The 21,207-nt window shown below is 44.2% G+C and overlaps 1 protein-coding gene and 1 pseudogene across 2 annotated transcripts; one reads left to right on the top strand and one right to left on the bottom strand.

Annotated features, from left to right (window-relative positions):
• LOC117497681 overlaps positions 1-21,207 on the bottom strand; it is a 139,573-nt pseudogene that overhangs the window by 20,313 nt on the left and 98,053 nt on the right.
• LOC117497683 (carbonyl reductase family member 4-like) lies at positions 1,190-15,661 on the top strand. 2 transcript variants are annotated; one of them, XM_034149685.1, is made up of 6 exons: positions 1,190-1,310; positions 1,699-1,774; positions 8,985-9,105; positions 9,578-9,714; positions 10,134-10,268; positions 15,263-15,661. In XM_034149685.1, exons 4-6 carry the CDS (start codon positions 9,612-9,614, stop codon positions 15,433-15,435), a joined length of 411 nt encoding a protein of 136 aa, XP_034005576.1. In that variant the 5' UTR covers positions 1,190-1,310; positions 1,699-1,774; positions 8,985-9,105; positions 9,578-9,611; the 3' UTR covers positions 15,436-15,661. The 2 variants fall into 2 exon arrangements, with proteins under 2 accessions (XP_034005576.1, XP_034005575.1); XM_034149684.1 differs by lacking the exon at positions 1,699-1,774.

Here is a 21,207-nt window from a genome sequence, read left to right as displayed (position 1 = left end):
GGACCCCCAATGGGACAGGACATATGATTGGCAGGACCCCCGGCAGAAGAGCAGTCGGCAGGACCCCCAACGATACTGGACGTGGAGTTGGCAGGACCCTCAGCGGAACCCCCAACGGCACAGGACATATGATTGGCAGGACCCCCGGCAGAAGAGCAGTCGGCGGGACCCCCAATGGGACAGGACATAGAGTTGGCAAGACCCCCGGCAGACCCCTGGCAGCAAGGTTTGACATGTGTAGAGCCAAGGACTGATTGATTTCAGCTAAGGCTCGCATCATCTGCTCATGTTGGCCCAGAAGATTTTCCTGACGAAAAATGGCGTGCTGGACCGGAACAGAGGCCGGAACCATGGCTGCTGGGGCCAGAACTGGGGCTGGAACCATGGCTGCTGGGGCCAGAACTGGGGCTGGAACCATGGCTGCGTGGGCCGGTTCTGGAGCCGGAACCATGGCTGCTGGGGCCTGTACTGGAGCCCAAAGCAAGGCTTCTGGGGCTCGGGCTGCTAGCCTGGACTCGCGACTCCTTCTCTTAGGAGACTTTTGGAGGCTCCGTGGACCTCCAAAAGCCAGACGAGTACCCGAGAACGGCTCCTGGACAGGAGCAGGAAATGGGGAAGAAGCAGGGGTTGACTCCAGACGGAACACACCGAGATGTATGGTGTCAGGTTGGGAGTTGGGAGGCAGGGGGCTAGCATGCCTGGGGCTAGCAGGCCGGGAATCACACATCAAAAGGAAATCCAAAATCCAGTCAGGTAAGAACTTAACCAAAGATGGATCCACTGTTGCCACCTGGTGAGCCTCTGCCAGAGCAGCCTCTCTCTGCTGAACACTGGACGCTCCCCTCCACCTACCATAGCAGCAAGCCAAAGAAAAAGTAAAATGTTGTAAATCCACCTCAAATGGATCTGCTGGGCCCATTTCTGGTTGGTTCATTCTGTCACGGTTGAGTGCAGCAGGCAGGACCCAAATGCAGATTTCCAAGAATAATTCCTTTAATCCGGTACAAAGTAGAACACAGAACACTACCATGTGACACACAGTCAAATACAAACAATGAACCAACAATGACAGACAGAAAAACCAGAACTAAAATACACACAAGACCAATCACACAAACAAGACACAGGTGAGGAGGGAGGAGAAAACACAGGGGCACCAGGTGAACACAATCGGGCAATCAGGCAGGAGGGAACACAGACACAGGAAGCAACAGGCAAGACGGGCTTTTATTATTAGGGACACCTGGAATTGACAAATAAAAAGCATACAGTACACAGCTGCTTTAAAAACCTCCAGTCAAGAAGGATAGGTGAGTTTACGACTACATTTTTAAATTGCTAATCGTTAAGATCACCGTATGTCTCTGGAGTTAGCACGCAGGCTGATATGACTGAAATGGAAGATGGCACTCTGTCCTTATGAAGCCTGCTCACATGGATTTTACCGTGAGAATAAAAGAGTTCTTGTAGGTTCTCTCTTGGAGGACAGACGGCTGCCTGATTGGAGTAAGACAAGAGAAGACAATATGGACCTTTATTGATCTCTGTAGGGACATTCAGACGTTACAGCAGAACAGAATAAGAGTCCTTACAGTTCAAGTTCTGTTATTTCTTTACTTAATCAGGCCTGTGCTGCACATTTTGAGAGCATCGTATTGCAACTGTTTAATCAACCATTACCTCTCTTTTCTGATCCAGTCAAAATGAGTCACTGAAGCCTTGTGATCAGGTTGTTCCCAATTAGCAACGAGACGTGATCCGAGGCACCGTTAATGTGAGGAGAAGTCCTGATTAATGAACTGATCGTGAGAAATGATTCATTTAAAACAGCTTGTCTTTAGATATTTAGAGTCAAAATCATAGACTATATATATACAAAACTACTTCCACTTCACATGGGGAAACAGTTACAATGAGAACATGTGATTTATTGGCTCAAATGTCACGTTCAGTTTATTGAATTTGCTGTATTGTATGTTGACAGATGGGTGCTGTGTTGCACTCTGTTTATCTTTCTGAAGCGTCAGAGGTGTGTCCCTTCTGGATTTCAATCAGACACCATTTGACTTCTGCTGTTTCCCAAACTGCTACACATTTACACAATGAATACAATCTGTACTACAACACTCTATAAGCACCGTGTAAAACTGCTCAATCACTAAAGAAATGGGTCTTAATGAACAGATGAATAGTTGTTATGTTCCCCTCAGATAACCTCTCTCTGCTGGTCCTTTATTGTGATATTTGACACGGTGTATTGATGTGTGACCGACCGGTCAGCGCTCAGGACTCTGTGAGCGGGCAGCTCTGTTTGCTCTGATCTTCACTTGATTACATACTGATCACCTGTTCTGCAAAATCCTCTTCTTCATGTCTCTTCTACATCAACATGTGTCCCCTCTTCTTCATGTCTCTTCTTCATCAACATGTGTCCCCTCTTCTTCATGTCTCTTCTTCATCAACATGTGTCCCCTCTTCTCCATGTCTCTTCTTCATCACCATGTGTCCCCTCTTCTTCATGTCTCTTCTACATCAACATGTGTCCCCTCTTCTCCATGTCTCCTCTACATCAACATGTGTCCCCTCTTCTTCATGTCTCTTCTACATCAACATGTGTCCCCTCTTCTTCATGTCTCTTCTTCATCAACATGTGTCCCCTCTTCTTCATGTCTCTTCTTCATCAACATGTGTCCCCTCTTCTTCATGTCTCTTCTTCATCACCATGTGTCCCCTCTTCTTCATGTCTCTTCTACATCAACATGTGTCCCCTCTTCTCCATGTCTCCTCTACATCAACATGTGTCCCCTCTTCTTCATGTCTCTTCTACATCACCATGTGTCCCCTCTTCTTCATGTCTCTTCTACATCACCATGTGTCCCCTCTTCTCCATGTCTCTTCTACATCAACATGTGTCTCCTCTTCTCCATGTCTCCTCTACATCAACATGTGTCCCCTCTTCTTCATGTCTCTTCTACATCACCATGTGTCCCCTCTTCTCCATGTCTCTTCTACATCAACATGTGTCCCCTCTTCTTCATGTCTCTTCTACATCAACATGTGTCCCCTCTTCTTCATGTCTCTTCTACATCAACATGTGTCCCCTCTTCTTCATGTCTCTTCTACATCAACATGTGTCCCCTCTTCTTCATGTCTCTTCTACATCAATATGTGTCCCCTCTTCTTCATGTCTCTTCTACATCAACATGTGTCCCCTCTTCTTCATGTCTCTTCTACATCAACATGTGTCCCCTCTTCTTCATGTCTCTTCTACATCCAACATGTGTCCCCTCTTCTTCATGTCTCTTCTACATCAACATGTGTCCCCTCTTCTCCATGTCTCTCTACATCACCATGTGTCCCCTCTTCTTCATGTCTCTTCTACATCAACATGTGTCCTCTCTTCTTCATGTCTCTTCTACATCAACATGTGTCCCCTCTTCTTCATGTCTCTTCTACATCAACATGTGTCCCCTCTTCTCCATGTCTCTTCTACATCAACATGTGTCCCCTCTTCTCCATGTCTCTTCTACATCACCATGTGTCCCCTCTTCTTCATGTCTCTTCTACATCAACATGTGTCCTCTCTTCTTCATGTCTCTTCTTCATCAACATGTGTCCCCTCTTCTTCATGTCTCTTCTACATCAACACGTGTCCCCTCTTCTACATCAACATGTGTCCCCTCTTCTTCATGTCTCTTCTTCATCAACATGTGTCCCCTCTTCTTCATGTCTCTTCTACATCAACATGTGTCCCCTCTTCTTCATGTCTCTTCTACATCACCATGTGTCCCCTCTTCTTCATGTCTCTTTCTACATCAACATGTGTCCCCTCTTCTTCATGTCTCTTCTTCATCAACATGTGTCCCCTCTTGTTCATGTCTCTTCTACATCAACATGTGTCCCCTCTTCTTCATATCTCTTCTACATCAACATGTGTCCCCTCTTCTTCATGTCTCTTCTACATCAACATGTTGTCCCCTCTTCTTCATGTCTCTTCTACATCAACATGTGTCCCCCTCTTCTTCATGTCTCTTCTACATCAACATGTGTCCCCTCTTCTCCATGTCTCTTCTAACATCAACATGTGTCCCCTCTTCTACATCAACATGTGTCCCCTCTTCTTCATGTCTCTTCTTCATCAACATGTGTCCCCTCTTCTTCATGTCTCTTCTACATCAACATGTGTCCCCTCTTCTTCATGTCTCTTCTACATCAACATGTGTCCCCTCTTCTTCATGTTCTTCTTCATCAACATGTGTCCCCTCTTCTTCCATGTCTCTTCTACATCAACATGTGTCCCCTCTTGTTCATGTCTCTTCTACATCAACATGTGTCCCCTCTTCTTCATATCCTTCTCATCACAGTGTGTCACCTCTTCATGTCTCTTCTACATCAACATGTGTCCCCTCTTCTTCATGTCTCTTCTACATCAACATGTGTCCCCTCTTCTTCATGTCTCTCTACATCAACATGTGTCCCCTCTTCTTCATGTCTCTTCTACATCAACATGTGTCCCCTCTTCTTCATTTCTCTTCTACATCAACATGTGTCCCCTCTTCTTCATGTCTCTTCTACATCAAACATGTGTCCCCTCTTCTTCATGTCCTCTTCTACATCAACATGTGTCCCCTCTTCTTCATGTCTTCTTCTACATCAACATGTGTCCCCTCTTCTTCATGTCTCTTCTACATCAACATGTGTCCCCTCTTCTTCATGTCTCTTCTACATCAACCATGTGTCCCCTCTTCTTCATGTCTCTTCTACATCAACATGTGTCCCCTCTTCTCATGTCTCTTCTACATCAACATGTGTCCCTCTTCTTCATGTCTCCTTCTACATCAACATGTGCCTCCCCTCTTCCTTCATGTCTCTTCTACATCAACATGTGTCCCCTCTTCTTCATGTCTCTTCTACATCAACATGTGTCCCCTCTCTTCTTCATGTCTCTTCTACATCAACATGGTGTCCCCTCTTCTTCATGTCTCTTCTACATCAACATGTGTCCCCATCTTCTTCATGTCTCTTCTACATCAACATGTGTCCCCCTCTTCTTCATGTCTCTTCTACATCAACATGTGTCCCCTCTTCTTCATGGTCTCTTCTACATCAACATGTGTCCCCTCTTCTTCATGTCTCTTCTACATCAACATGGTCCCCTCTTCTTCATGTCTCTTCTACATCAACATGTGTCCCCTCTTCTTCATGTCTCTTCTACATCAACATGTGTCCCCTCTTCTTCATGTCTCTTCTACATCAACATGTGTCCCCTCTTCTTCATGTCTCTTCTACATCAACATGTGTCCCCTCTTCTTCATGTCTCTTCTACATCAACATGTGTCCCCTCTTCTTCATGTCTCTTCTACATCAACATGTGTCCCCTCTTCTTCATGTCTCTTCTACATCAACATGTGTCCCCTCTTCTTCATGTCTCTTCTACATCAACATGTGTCCCCTCTTCTTCATGTCTCTTCTACATCAACATGTGTCCCCTCTTCTTCATTTCTCTTCTACATCAACATGTGTCCCCTCTTCTCTCACATGTCCTCTTCTATCATGCTCCTCTTCTTTCATCACATGAACATGTGTTCCCCTCTTCTTCATGTCTCTTCTACATCAACATGTGTCCCCTCTTCTTCATGTCTCTTCTACATCAACATGTGTCCCCCTCTTCTTCATGTTCTCTTCTACATCAACATGTGTCCCCTCTTCTTCATATCTCTTCTACATCAACATGTGTCCCCTCTTCTTCATATCTCTTCTACATCAACATGTGTCCCCTCTTCTTCATGGTCTCTTCTACATCAACATGTGTCCCCTCTTCTTCATGTCTCTTCTACATCAACATGTGTCCCCTCTTCTTCATGTCTCTTCTTACATCAACATGTTGTCCCCTCTTCTTCAGTCTCTTCTACATCAACATGTGTCCCCTCTTCTTCATGTCTCTTCTACATCAACATGTGTCCCCTCTTCTTCATGTCTCTTTCTACATCAACATGTGTCCCCTCTTCTTCATGTCTCTTCTACATCAACATGTGTCCCCCTTCTTCATGTCTCTTCTACATCAACATGTGTCCCCTCTTCTTCATGTCTCTTCTACATCAACATGTTGTCCCCTCTTCTTCATGTCTCTTCTACATCAACATGTGTCCCCTCTTCTTCATGTCTCTTCTACATCAACATGTGTCCCCTCTTCTACATCAACATGTGTCCCCTCTTCTACATCAACATGTGTCCCCTCTTCTTCATGTCTCTTCTACATCAACATGTGTCCCCTCTTGTTCATGTCTCTTCTACATCAACATGTGTCCCCTCTTCTTCATATCTCTTCTACATCAACATGTGTCCCCTCTTCTTCATGTCTCTTCTACATCAACATGTGTCCCCTCTTCTTCATGTCTCTTCTACATCAACATGTGTCCCCTCTTCTTCATGTCTCTTCTACATCAACATGTGTCCCCTCTTCTTCATGTCTCTTCTACATCAACATGTGGTCCCCTCTTCTTCATGTCTCTTCTACATCAACATGTGTCCCTCTTCTTCATGTCTCTTCTACATCAACATAGTGTCCCCTCTTCTTCATATCTCTTCTACATCAACATGTGTCCCCTCTTCTTCATGTCTCTTCTACATCAACATGTGTCCCCTCTTCTTCATGTCTCTTCTACATCAACATGTGTCCCCTCTTCTTCATGTCTCTTCTACATCAACATGTGTCCCCTCTTCTTCATATCTCTTCTACATCAACATGTGTCCCCTCTTCTTCATGTCTCTTCTACATCAACATGTGTCCCCTCTTCTTCATGTCTCTTCTACATCAACATGTGTCCCCTCTTCTTCATGTCTCTTCTACATCAACATGTGTCCCCTCTTCTTCATGTCTCTTCTACATCAACATGTGTCCCTTCTTCTTCATGTCTCTTCTACATCAACATGTCTCCCCTCTTCTTCATATCTCTTCTACATCAACATGTGTCCCCTCTTCTTCATGTCTCTTCTACATCAACATGTGTCCCCTCTTCTTCATGTCTCTTCTACATCAACATGTGTCCCCTCTTCTTCATGTCTCTTCTACATCAACATGTGTCCCCTCTTCTCCATGTCTCTTCTACATCAACATGTGTCCCCTCTTCTACATCAACATGTGTCCCCTCTTCTTCATGTCTCTTCTTCATCAACATGTGTCCCCTCTTCTTCATGTCTCTTCTACATCAACATGTGTCCCCTCTTCTTCATGTCTCTTCTACATCAACATGTGTCCCCTCTTTTCATGTTCTCTTCATCAACATGTGTCCCCTCTTGTTCATGTCTCTTCTACATCAACATGTGTCCCCTCTTCTTCATATCTCTTCTACATCAACATGTGTCCCCTCTTCTTCATGTCTCTTCTACATCAACATGTGTCCCCTCTTCTTCATGTCTCTTCTACATCAACATGTGTCCCCTCTTCTTCATGTCTCTTCTACATCAACATGTGTCCCCTCTTCTTCATGTCTCTTCTACATCAACATGTGTCCCCTCTCTTCATGTCTCTTCTACATCAACATGTGTCCCCTCTTCTTCATGTCTCTTCTACATCAACATGTGTCCCCTCTTCTTCATGTCTCTTCTACATCAACATGTGTCCCCTCTTCTTCATATCTCTTCTACATCAACATGTGTCCCCTCTTCTTCATGTCTCTTCTACATCAACATGTGTCCCCTCTTCTTCATGTCTCTTCTACATCAACATGTGTCCCCTCTTCTTCATGTCTCTCTACATCAACATGTGTCCCCTCTCTCATTCTACATCAACATGTGTCCCCTCTTCTTCATGTCTCTTCTACATCAACATGTGTCCCCTCTTCTTCATGTCTCTTCTTCATCAACATGTGTCCCCTTTTCTTCATGTCTCTTCTACATCAACATGTGTCCCCTCTTCTTCATGTCTCTTCTACATCAACATGTGTCCCCTCTTCTTCATGTCTCTTCTTCATCAACATGTGTCCCCTCTTCTTCATGTCTCTTCTACATCAACATGTGTCCCCTCTTCTTCATGTCTCTTCTTCATCAACATGTGTCCCCTCTTCTTCATGTCTCTTCTACATCAACATGTGTCCCCTCTTCTCCATGTCTCTTCTACATCAACATGTGTCCCCTCTTCTACATCAACATGTGTCCCCTCTTCTTCATGTCTCTTCTTCATCAACATGTGTCCCCTCTTCTTCATGTCTCTTCTACATCAACATGTGTCCCCTCTTCTTCATGTCTCTTCTACATCAACATGTGTCCCCTCCTCTTCATGTCTCTTCTACATCAACATGTGTCCCCTCTTCTTCATGTCTCTTCTACATCAACATGTGTCCCCTCCTCTTCATGTCTCTTCTACATCAACATGTGTCCCCTCTGTGTAAAGAGTTTCAGGAACAAAGATTCTCTCTCTTTTTGATCCATTTATATAAAAACCTGTCTGAAAATGAGCTGATCAGATTTTGGCCACTTGATGATGTCATAACGATGTTTTGTCTTGTGTAACCATTAGCCAATCAGCAACCATGGTAACCCCCCCCCCCCCTTATCACCTGAATCTCCTCCTAGAGCACCATTGAGTTCTTTGTAACCAAATCTCTCTCAGAGGGGCGTGGGGAGGGGCTCCTTATTTTCATCTAAAGTAACAGACAGAGAATCAGCACTTTGGAAACAGGGCTGAAACAGAGGGGATTATGGGTAATGCTGCAATGATCTGTTTGCTGTTTCAGCCAATCAGAGACAGGCTCTGTATATATCTGAGACCTGTCATGTATTGATGAAGAACAGTAGCTGACAGGAGCTTTATCATCATTAGCACTATTAGCATTAGCAGCTACTGTGTAGATATGACCAGAGGAGGGAAGTAGCGAGTACAAATACTTAGTTACTGCACCTAAGTACATGTTTCTGGTGTCAGTACTTTACTCCACGACTTATTGTTCTGACAGCTTTTAACTTTGACTTGTTCCATGTTTCAGGAGACCACCTGTCCCTCAGCTGTGACGTCTCTAAAGAACAGGAAGTGCAGAGGAGCTTCGAGACAATCCAGAAAACCTGCGGCAGCGTCTCGTACCTGGTGAACGGCGCCGGCATCAACAGGTGAGAACACCTGAGCTGCTGATGCATCATGGGGGATTCAGACACACATCTCTGCACTATAATTACACTATAAAAAATATTATTATTATTATAAATACAACTTTATGTCAACAGTTTAATATATATGGTTTACGAATATGAGGTGAAAAGTGTGTGTGTGTGTGTGTGTGTGTGTGTGTGTGTGTGTGTGTGTGTGTGTGTGTGTGTGTGTGTGTGTGTGTGTGTGTGTGTGTGTGTGTGTGTGTGTGTGTGTGTGTGTGTGTGTGTGTGTGTGTGTGTGTGTGTGTGTGTGTGTGTGTGTGTGTGTGTGATGTGTGTGTGTGTGTGTGTGTGTGTGTGTGTGTGTGTGTGTGTGTGTGTGTGTGTGTGTGTGTGTGTGTGTGTGTGTGTGTGTGTGTGTGTGTGTGTGTGTGTGTGTGTGTGTGTGTGTGTGTGTGTGTGTGTGTGTGTGTGTGTGTGTGTGTGTGCACAGGGACTCCCTCCTCCTGAGGACCCCCCCTCACCTCATGGTCTCTATGCTCCACACTAACCTGCTGGGCTCCATGCTGACCTGCAGGGCGGCGCTGCGCAGCTTGCTGCGGCCACCAGGCGGCGCCATCGTCAACATCGGTGAGGAAATACAGCTGTGGTTCTTATTCTGGACACTAGGGGGCAGCGTGCATCACTTTAGGATTTAGAGGCCATTACATTAAACATTTAATTTATTTTAACCCTAAAAATAAACAAGGAACTGGAACATTATAAATGTTGTTTCTTTTTAACCCTTTTTTACACATTAATATTCACATAGACAAGTTTTATACGATGTTTCATCTTCACGCTCTGCTGTATATTCTCTACTTTTTAAAGCTGTTTTAATTCTATTATTGTTTATCTCTACTCTTTCATTTCTACTCATGTGCAATGCAGCTCCCAATTTGGGATCAATAAAGTACCTCTAATCTTTTAAGTGCAGTAAACACATGAAGCTTGCTGCCAGAGCTTATTTACAACCTTCCCGTTTGTTGTTGTTGTTGTTGTTGTCCCAGGCTCTGTGGTGGGTCTGAAGGGGAACGCGGGTCAGAGCGTCTACAGCGCCTCGAAGTCCGGTCTGCAGGGCTTCACTCGCTCTCTGGCTAAAGAAGTGGCTTCAAGAAGCGTCAGAGTCAACCTGCTGCTTCCAGGTACACAACAACAACACAACAACAACAACATTGCATTACATCTAGGTGACGCTTTTATCCAAAGAAACTCACAATAAGTGCAAAAACCATAAATAACCAAACTCTGAACAACAAGGGAGGAAATATTCACTTCAAGCGAGTCATACCGTAATCAGTGAGTTGTTACAAGGCCTGTATTTAATCAATCAATCAATCAATCAATCAATGTTTATTTATATAGCCCAATATCACAAGTATTACATTTGTCTCAGTGGACTTCACAGTTTGTACAGAATATCAGTATGACAATACGACACCCTCTGTCCTTAGACCCTCTGTCCTTAGACCCTCTGTCCTTAGACCCTCTGTCCTGAGACCCTCTGTCCTGAGACCCTCTGTCCTTAGACCCTCTGTCCTTAGACCCTCTGTCCTTAGACCCTCTGTCCTTAGACCCTCTGTCCTGAGACCCTCTGTCCTTAGACCCTCTGTCCTTAGACCCTCTGTCCTGAGACCCTCTGTCCTTAGACCCTCTGTCCTTAGACCCTCTGTCCTGAGACCCTCTGTCCTTAGACCCTCTGTCCTTAGACCCTCTGTCCTTAGACCCTCACATCGTACAAGGAAACACTTCCAGAGAAACCCCACAGTTTAAAGGAACATGGGAGAAACCTCAGGGAGAGCAACAGAGGAGGGATCCCTCTCCCAGGACGGACAGACGTGCAATAGATGCCGTGTGTAAATTGAAAAGATAATACATTTTACAGCATAGGTAGACCAAATGTTTGGAAATGCATGTGTCTATAATAAGAAGATGAATCCACGAGGATATCCATCCAGGACTCAGGATCCAGGGCTCGCGCTCCAGGAAGCTGGGTTGTTGGGAGCATGAGAGTACACAGGTACAGACAGAGAGAAGGAAGAAGTAAGGCTTTTCAGAACTCTGGTTAGCACACGTGCTGCAGCATTTTGAATCAGCTGAAGCGACTTAACTGACTTCTTGGTACACCCTTTTATAACATAAAAACAATAAAAGGACATCATACATTATATTTACACGCTACAATTACATAGTTATCAACATTTACAAGTACCCATAGTATCACAGTGCATTCATATAGACCAGATCACCATAGTCCAGCACAGGTCAAAAGGTCACAGAGCCTTTTCCTGGCTTCAAGTGAGAAACAGGACTTGTTTCTGAAAAAGAAACCTAGCTTCACCCTCAGCTTTCTAAGCAGATTATTGACCTGAAGTTTAAAAGAGAGACAATCATCAAGCCAGATACCAAGGTATTTGTAACAGGCAACCACTTCAAGTTTTATTCCTTGCGCAGTTACAATATCCAAAACAGGCTCCGGTGTCTTTTTAGCTTTTGAAAAAAGCATTACCTTGGTTTTATCAACATTTAAAAGAAGCTTTAGTTCAGAGAGCTGAGTCTGAATAATGTTAAAAACAGCCTGTAATTTAACACCAGCCTCCTTAATGGAGGGACCTGCACAGTACATCACGGTATCATCCACATACAAATGTAAAGTAGCTTCATCCACATTTTCACCTAAACTATTGATGTAGATGGAGAATAAAAGTGGACCTAAAACAGAACCTTGAGGAACACCATTAGCAATGTTCAACCACTCAGAAGACAGCCCATCAAAGTGAACACATTGGGACCTTTCAGAGAGGTAGTTCACAAACCACCCCACTGCATGGCTGGATATGCCAATACTGAGTAGCCTCTGCTTTAAGATGCGATGATCGACGGTGTCAAACACTTTGGAAAGGTCAATAAATAGAGCTGCACAACTCTGCTTATTATCTAAAATACTTGTAATGTCATTCACCACTTTCATTGTGGCAGTGATGGTGCTATGTTGCTTTCTGAAGCCGGACTGATGTTTAGACAGGATGTCATGTTTACATAAAAACTCCTTTACCTGTTCACTCACTAGGCGTTCAAGAACCTTAGCCAGAACTGACAATTTAGAGATTGGCCTATAATTATTTAAAATAGTTGCCTCCCCACCTTTTAGCAAAGGCAGGACATACGCTGACTTCCATACTTTTGGAATTGCATTTGTGCTGAGGGAGAGGTTAAAAAGAGAAGTGAGAGGTGGAGCAATAAAATCTGCCGGTTTCTTAGGATCTAACTTGGTTAAAGCTTCATGAACAACATTTACAGTAAAAGGAGTAAAACTGAAAGGGTTTTCCAGACCACATTGTTCAGAGTCACAGACTGTGGTGTTCACAGAAGCAGAGTTAGTCACAGAATCAAACATAGAGCCACAGGACACAACATGCTTATTAAAGCAATGTAACATGGTGGCCCTGTCCGATATAGAGCCAGATGCTGTGGTAATGCACGGAGGTAGCTCATAACGGATCTCACCGGTGGATATCGATTTTATGGCTTTCCAAAATGTTCTAGGATTATTTAGGTTTTCTGTGGTAACTGACAGATAATACTCCGACTTAGCACTTTTGACATGTGAAGTGAAGCTATTCCTTAGCTGCCTAAAACGCAGCCATTCTACCTCTGAGCCTGATTTCCTAGCCTTTGCCCAGGCCTTGTTTCTCTCATGCAGGAGACTGGACAGTTCAGCAGAAAACCAAGGATTGTCTCGTCTCTTTACTCTAAATGTATGCAGGGGTGCATGTCTATCAATGATCTCCATAAAACCAAGATAAAAATAAGACCATGCAGTTTCTACATCAGCACACAGATCGATTTTTCCCCAATCAAACCCAAACAGATCATGAACAAAACCCTGCTCCACAAAATGTTGAGTGTCTCTCTTTATGATAATACGAGGTTCAACCTTTTGGACCTTAGTGTCCCTAATTGTGGCTACAGCACAGTGGTCACTCACATCATTAGCAAATACTCCCACAGATGAGTATTTATAGGGAACATTAGTTAGAATGAGATCAATTAGGGAGGATTTATTAGGGGACTTAATGTTAGGGCGAGTAGGACTGTCAACAATCTGAGTAACATTCAGAGAGATACAAAGGTTTTTAAAATCCTCTGATACTGCAGTTAACCAGTCCCAGTTCAAATCACCAAGTAGCACTATTTCCTTATAGTCAAGTTGAGATAAAAGATTTGCTAGCGAAGACAAGGAGTCCTTGACAGCTGAGGGGGGTCTGTAACAGCCCACCACCATGACCTGTTGACCCTTCTGTGGCACAGACTCCAGGTGTTAACCCCACCGCCGGGCCTCATGAAACAACTGCAGCGGCTCCTCGTGGATTTCTTCTGGTCGGGTCATCACTGGGTGCCAGCATCGGTCCTGTACCCACCTGTGGCGGAGGGGGGCAGGGCCTTGTGGACATTACTGCGAGGACTGCTGCTTTTAGACTGCAGGCAGCGCAGAGGCTGCTGTATGGTGCCTCTCCCTGCTGGCTGGCTATGGCCCGGCTGTTGCTCTGGAGGGCAGGGGGCTTTGGTTTGGATAAACACCTGTTTCTGCTGAAGGCCCCTGCGTACAAGATAACTGGACTCACACCTTTTTACTGCTCAGTCATCAATGCCTGGAAGATTTTTACCAGACCACCCGACCCCCGGCCTGGGATGTGGCTGTTTGAGGAGCCACTGTTTGACACTGGTTTTCTTTCTGGAACCATTTTCTCTTCGGCCACCCTAAAGAACGCGTTCATCGAAGCGGGAGTGGTAAAACTTGGCCATTTGACAGGGGTCTCCACAGAAACACCGGCTGAGGTGACGGGCATTCGATCAACCCGAGTTCTGGAGAACTTGGTAGATGAGGTGTGGCAGTCGCTGTCGCCATCCCACCGGACTTTTGCTCTGGATGCAGATCTGGCTGACCAGTGGAGAAAGGGACATGAGTATGTCTTTCCTGCCCTGAGTGTGGGTCCTGGGGTGGGGGAATGGAGAGAGGAGGATGGTCTCCTGCTATCTCTGGGGACTCTAACACCTGGAACGTTCAGCTCCTGCAATGGGAAGCAGCTATATCGTAGCTGCGTAAAGGTGCTAAACCTCAGCTCGCTCGCAGGCGTCAGAGAGTCGAGGTGGACAGATGTGTTTGGCTTGGGCTTTTCCCCTCAGGGCAGCTGGAGGATCCTGTATAAATCTCCGGTTGAGAAACGGATGGCTGACATCCAATGGAGAATCATACATGGAGCAATAGCCACTAACAAATACAGAGCTCATTTTGACCCGGGCACAAGGGGGCGCTGTCCGTTCTGTTTTATGGCAGAAACATTGGAACATTTAGTGGTGTCCTGTCCCAGATTAGCTGGTCTAAAAATTTTTTTACAGGAGTGGGTGAAAGGGTTGGGGGAGGTTTTCTCCATACCACTTTGTGTCCATGGCCCCAAATACACCCTGAAAAAGAGGGAAACTTTAGTACTGATACATTTCTTGTTTGCTAATGCAAAATGAGCGATCTGGAAAAGTAGAAAGAACCAAGTTGCTGGAGTGGGATGGACGGATGCAGTGCTCTGTCTGAGGGGGCTGGTGGCAGCGCGTCTGAGGGTGGAGCATGCTACACACTGATCAACCATCTGCAGGGGGTTCTGGATGTGTGGGCTGTTGGGCAGGTGCTGTGCTCACTGGGGGAGAAGGAGTCTCTAATATTGAAGTTTTAAAGGATAGATGTAGTCTTTGTTTTTAAAGTGTGTAAAGGAGGATGTTTTTAAATGATATTTATTTGGAAGTCATGAAAATCTGTTTATTTATTTGATTTTGTAATGTATTAGGTTTTTTCCGACTCTTTTGCAGGGTGGGTGTATAGTTCAAACAAATGCAAATACAATTTGTTTTAAAAATCTTATCTAACCTCAACTCACATTATCTCATCTTACCTTATCTCATCTTACCTTATCTCATCTTAACTTACCTTACCTCATCTTACCTTACCTTATCTCATCTTACCTTATCTTACCTTATCTCATCTTACCTTACCTAACCTTACCTTATCTTACCTTACCTTATCTCATCTTAACTTACCTTACCTTACCTTACCTCACCTTACCTCATGAACCCCCTCGTCCTGCAGGTTTTATCCGGACCAACATGACGGAGGGTCTTGAGGATTCGGAGCGTCTGATCCCTCTCCGGAGGTTTGGGACCGGACAGGAAGTGGCTCAGGCCGTCCTCTTCCTGCTGGAGAGTCAGTATATGACGGGGGCGGAGCTACTGGTGGACGGGGGACTGCATCTCAGCATGTAGAACACACACACAAATTAAATTCTGTGTTTGAATGCCATCTGTTGCTTCTCTCTGTTGTATATCTGATTAAAGTGAACAGTGAGAAAGAAACTGCTTATTAAAGATGCCTATAAGAAGCTTTTACAAATAAATAAACTTCTTCTTCCTGTAAAAGCAGCACAAGTGCATTATGGGAATGTAAATACTATGGTGTTGATTCTTGAATAAAACTGTATATGAACTCTTTAAACTGTTTTATTCTCCAACATTCTGTCTGACCTCACACACACACACACACACACACACACACACACACACTTCTCTAATTCCCCTCCTCGACTCCTATCCTCGTGTCTTAGTCCCGCCCACAGGAGATGCGAGCGGAGGACTCGAGGAGGGGAACCGAGGAGAGAGGAGGGGAAGCAGCAGGCGGTTAGAGAAATGAGTACTCCTCTCCTCTGAGCGGTCATTTTAAAGAGACGTCCATTAATGATGACAGGAGGCACAGCAGCCCTCTGTCTGATGGACAGATGTGTTCATGACGACTTATATATTTACTTTGATTCATTCACAGTGCAGTATAATGAGACAATAACAGGCTACAGATGCGGGGACACACACACACATATATATATATATATAGTTATATAAATGTATACAATTTCAGAATCAAACAGAGCACTCTCATAATATCGTAACACAATCAGAGACTGGATATATCGCCCCCCCCCTCTCTGGTCGCTACAATGAGGAAAATAAATTACGGGCCAAAAGTTTTATTTACAAGTATTAAAAGTAAGCAGAGGACACCAAACCAACTGAGACCTGTCTGTCCGCTGCATCTACGCACACACTGTACCACACACACCTACAGCTCCTAAAGCATAATCAGGCTACAGCCGTTGTGTTTTTATTTTGTATTTAACCTTTATTTAACCAGATAAAAACATTGAGATAAAATCTCATTTTCAATGCTGACCTGGCAAGAAGGCAGCAACGTTACACATAACACATAACACAGACATATAAAATACAGAGAACATAACTAAGAAAACAAAAGACGAAAAAGCAGTCACTACATTGTGCACATTAGGACAGTAAGAAAAGTACACTACTTGTTACTGCAAGAGCAGCTGGTGGTGAGGACTTCAGACAACTTCAATTTAAAACATGACATAGAGACAAGTGCCCTCAGTTTAAGGCGTGACTGAAGGTCATTCCAAGACCAAGGACCATAATGAAAAAGACTCCTTTTTCCAGCCTCAGTCCGCACAGCAGGAACCTGGACCCGTATCCAGGCACTGGATCTGAGGTTGTAAGAGTCGCAAACTGGGGCAAATCTGACACATATAATATGTGTATTTTATTATGTGAAGCACTAAATGGTTTTAGAAAAATATGGACTCTTTGTTTGTAGATATCTACTAAACTAAAGCAAATAAAGAGAGTAGGCCTGTTATACTGAGTGATATATATTATACACACTGCTCTGCTTTCTGCACGGACCTCACAGCTGTTCTCTCTGTAAACATCGCGTCTGATGAAAGCAGTTACTAAAATAATATCCAGGGGATGCATGCAGAGCTGTGATTGGCTGAGATAAGTCCGGCCGTGCGTCACGACTCTTTGAAACATCTCTGTTCCCGGAAATGCATCCACGAAGGAGCCGTGGAGGACCGTGGAGGACCCATCAGTGTATCCTCGGTTAGAGCTCCTCCAGAGAGCCTCCTCGACGCTCGACCCTCGGTCCTCGAAGTACATTTAGAGAAATGAGATGTCCTTCAACATGGTGCGCTGAAATTCATTTCCGGGACACTACCGGAGGACCGAGGAGTCGAGGAGGGGGAATCTCAGAAATGAGATACGGCCACAGAGGGATTAGCTCTGGTGTATTGTGGTGCAAACATAAACAACTTAAGACCAACGCAAACATGTACTTGAAAGAAAACTCAAGATAATACCAAAGGAAGGCCAATACGGGTAGCTGCTGTCAGGAGGGAGTCCAGGAGAAAAGAGAGAAGGAAAGTGGCCTTCGCTCAGAATCTGTGTTACCTTCAAGGACAAGGGGGAAATGTACAGGTAACAAAACAGAGGACTAGACTTCAACTGTCACACACACTCCACAAGGTTTTGCCTCAGCTCAAGTTGAGCTCTCTGTAAAGATACGGGTCCAGCTCACGGAGAGCGTTGATCAGAACCCTGCTGGCTGCAGCTCCTTTTTTTCGCACCACGTCCACCACCTCAAGTGCTCCGTCATTTCGGGATTTGGTTCTGGCCGACTCCATTTCAGATTCACTGATAACTCCAGACTCAAGGAGTTTATCCAGAAGGTCCTTCAGGACAGGTGGAGACACTCTTTCTTTGAACTCTGTCCGAACTGAGAACAGCCTCTGGTCTGCTGGGACTCTGCTCTCTGCTGGGACTCTGCTCTCTGCTGGGACTCTGCTCTCTGCTGGGACTCTGCTCTCTGCTGGGACGCTGCTCTCTGCTGGGACGCTGCTCTCTGCTGGGACTCTGCTCTCTGCTGGGACTCTGCTCTCTGCTGGGACTCTGCTCTCTGCTGGGACTCTGCTCTCTGCTGGGACGCTGCTCTCTGCTGGGACTCTGCTCTCTGCTGGGACGCTGCTGTCTGCTGGGACGCTGCTCTCTGCTGGGACTCTGCTCTCTGCTGGGACGCTGCTGTCTGCTGGGACGCTGCTCTCTGCTGGGACATTTCTCTGGGGTAATTTCCGCCTTGGACCTGGTAGATAAACAGGGGGAAATGGGCTCAGGGCTTAACAGGTTAACATGTATAAAATCTCCTACACCTATGTTATTCATGTTTTGTTGAGTTGTGTACGTACATTATCCCAAATGGTTCAGAGAGATGTGTAATTTTAAAGGTAACAGTACGTTCATCACGGTCTCCTATAATGGCGGCGTATCCAATTAACCATTAGAAGATGAAGACTACAACTCCCATGATGCCACGCTGTTTCACCACCACACTAGTTTTTACTATAGTTTAGGAATATTACAGGTTGTGTGTTTAATGTCGTAATGATGCGCTGCCATGGAGCCTTAATAGAGAAGGCTATGAGATGGAGCTTTAGAGTTATCCAGTCTATCACTGGGTCTGAGCTCAGGTGGAGTCTTTACCTTCCAGTGATACGGGACAATACCAGACGACTTTTCCATCTTGGTCCTTGACCTTCAACACCACTTTCTCTGTGCTCGTCGTCAGGTAAACTAGAAATGTCGGATGGTAATTTGGTCCAAACCTGGATTCAAATTGTTTACTCTGAAAACCAGAAGAAGAAGTTACAAGTTGATCTGGATCTTTCCTGATTGTGGATCCACATGCAGATACATGTGTGTAAATGATCATTGTGTTTCTTTAGAAGAGTATCAGTGACTCACCTCAGGGTGTGTGATATACACCATATCACAGTCCTCAGGTTCACAGTGCACACTGTATCTGTGATGAATGTGCAGCTCACAGTTGGAGGAGAGTCTGATGTTCACAGCACCTTCTTGTTTTTCAGCAACCTTCAGTAACAGGACATTTTGATCAATTTAAAACAACATGTTGACAGACCTGCTCTACAGAGATATAAGAATTACAATCAATTAAGAATAACAGTGTGTGGACATATTGTGTGTAGATTAATTAAAGTGTATAGGTTAGATACTTTTTGATGAAAGTCCACTCAACACATTCTCTATATATTTATTAGGGTTGTCAACATTAAAGGTAGGGTAGGTAAGTTTGAGAAACCGGCTCGAGATCGCTAGAATTTGAAAATACACAACCGGAGAAAATCTGCCACTTCCTTACAGAGCCCCTCCTCCAACACACACGAACGCGCACATGACCAATGAGGGCACGAGATAAGTTTGTGCACAGATGGAAGGCTGACAGGCAGGTAGGCCATCCAGTTATTTTAGCCGGGCCGGCTAAAATGATTGGTCGTGCTTTTTACAGTACTACAGCTTCCACAGATGATATTTTTGTATGTATTTTTTGTCAAAGCACTTAAGATATTCATTGCTATCGGGATGTTAAGAGCATTCCATGGAATATAACAAAAAGTGTATCTCGAGCCGGTTTCTCAAACTTACCTACCCCACCTTTAACGTGTCAAAACTTGCGATTAATCTGGAAACCTTGACGCGTTAAAATAATGAATGCAAATTAATCACATGACCAATTCCTGTATGCGATCACACAAGATGCCGGCTCTAATCCCTAAAAACTACCAGAGGGTTGGCTAGCCATGGCTAACATCACTATGATGTCTAATGGAAGATCAAGGACAAAACTCCCCAGTTTTAATACTTAATGTCCGGCTCTGACCTGAGGACAAGCAAAGGATGTTGTAAAGCCACAACGAACCTTAACGGCACAAAACCCACGGTTTAAGGATTTTTTGCTCCACTGATCTAAACAAATACTCCCCGTCGTCGAGACGTCTTGCCTGGTGGAAATTAGCAAATAGTTAATTCCTTTTCTTTATTCTTCTATTCTATATTTTAGCTCTCAATAACTTCAGCATACTTTCAGCTACAGAAACCAAATATCAAAAATATTCAGCCTTTTCAGCACATGATGGAAAACTTTAAATTACTTCAAAACTTTGTATACTTTTTGAAATATTCATCTTTATAAACTATTTTTTTAACATGTAACTCAATGGGAGGAACCTTCAAATCCTCTTTTAGCTACACCGTGCACCAAATGCTACTCCTTCCACATACTTTCATTCCAACTTTAAAACAGACACAAGACGTTCAGCTATTGAACTTGTATTCAGATTTTTTTATATCTTCTACAGTTTTTTACTTATCCCAGTTTAGGTTTTGGTACATTTTATAATGGTTGCCTCTTGCCCCTTTTCCACCAAAACGGTTCCGGTTCAAGATCCGTTCTTTTTCTGGTGCTTAAACTGGTTCTTCTCTTTAGTGTTTCCACCACTCAGAGCCCGACTGGTGCTGCCGCTGCTTTATCATGACATAATAAGTGAATGTGTGTCAGTCTGAATTGACGCTGTTTGGCATCACAACGCTGTTATGAAAGTTTCTCTGGTATAACATGGGTGATGTTAGCATAGCAACCGAAGCTAAACTGACTACTTGCTAAGCCGTTTTCTACAGGCACATTTTACCGGCGTATTTTTCATTATGATTCTACTTGTGATAGTCGGACATGACAACCTGTGCAGCCCATGTATTGATTCCATCCGATAGCTGCTATAATAACAAACAACATGTCTGCCTGCTCCCAATGATCAATAACAGCGAACGGATGGTCAAAGTAAGGTACAAATAAACAGAATCACACGAAGCCTGGTTAGTGTTGCCTGACTTTATAAAGTGTGTTTTTTTTTTATAAGTGTGTCGTCGTGTTCTCAATTTGCTCAGCGCTACTACTTGTTACAACTCTTATTTGCCGTACTCGCCATTAAATAGACCCTCCAGAAAAACGCGGGCTAAAATCCTTGATTATGTGATTATGCGGGCTAAAATCCTTGATTATGCGATTAAACATGCAGGGTTTTTATGTGATTTTATGCGGTGAAGTTGCGAAATATGCGGAAATATGCGAAAAGTTGCGAAATATGCGGGAAGCGGAAAAAAGGTGATTCTTCTCCCACACCCTGTTACTAGGCTACTACTGAATGAAAGTGAGCCTTTTAAAGAGTTCCTATGATAAACAAGCATACTAGAAGCAAGCTACATCACAAAGTGTTATTTATGTATTTATATATAGGCTATTTTAATCACTCTCTCACACACTCTCTCTCTCTCTCTCTC

This window comes from Trematomus bernacchii, unplaced genomic scaffold, assembly GCF_902827165.1.
Source record: "Trematomus bernacchii unplaced genomic scaffold, fTreBer1.1, whole genome shotgun sequence".
In the NCBI taxonomy this organism is placed as follows: Eukaryota; Metazoa; Chordata; class Actinopteri; order Perciformes; family Nototheniidae; genus Trematomus; species Trematomus bernacchii.
The sequence above is the reverse complement of the archived record's forward strand: the minus strand, read 5'-3'. Positions and strand labels throughout refer to the sequence as shown.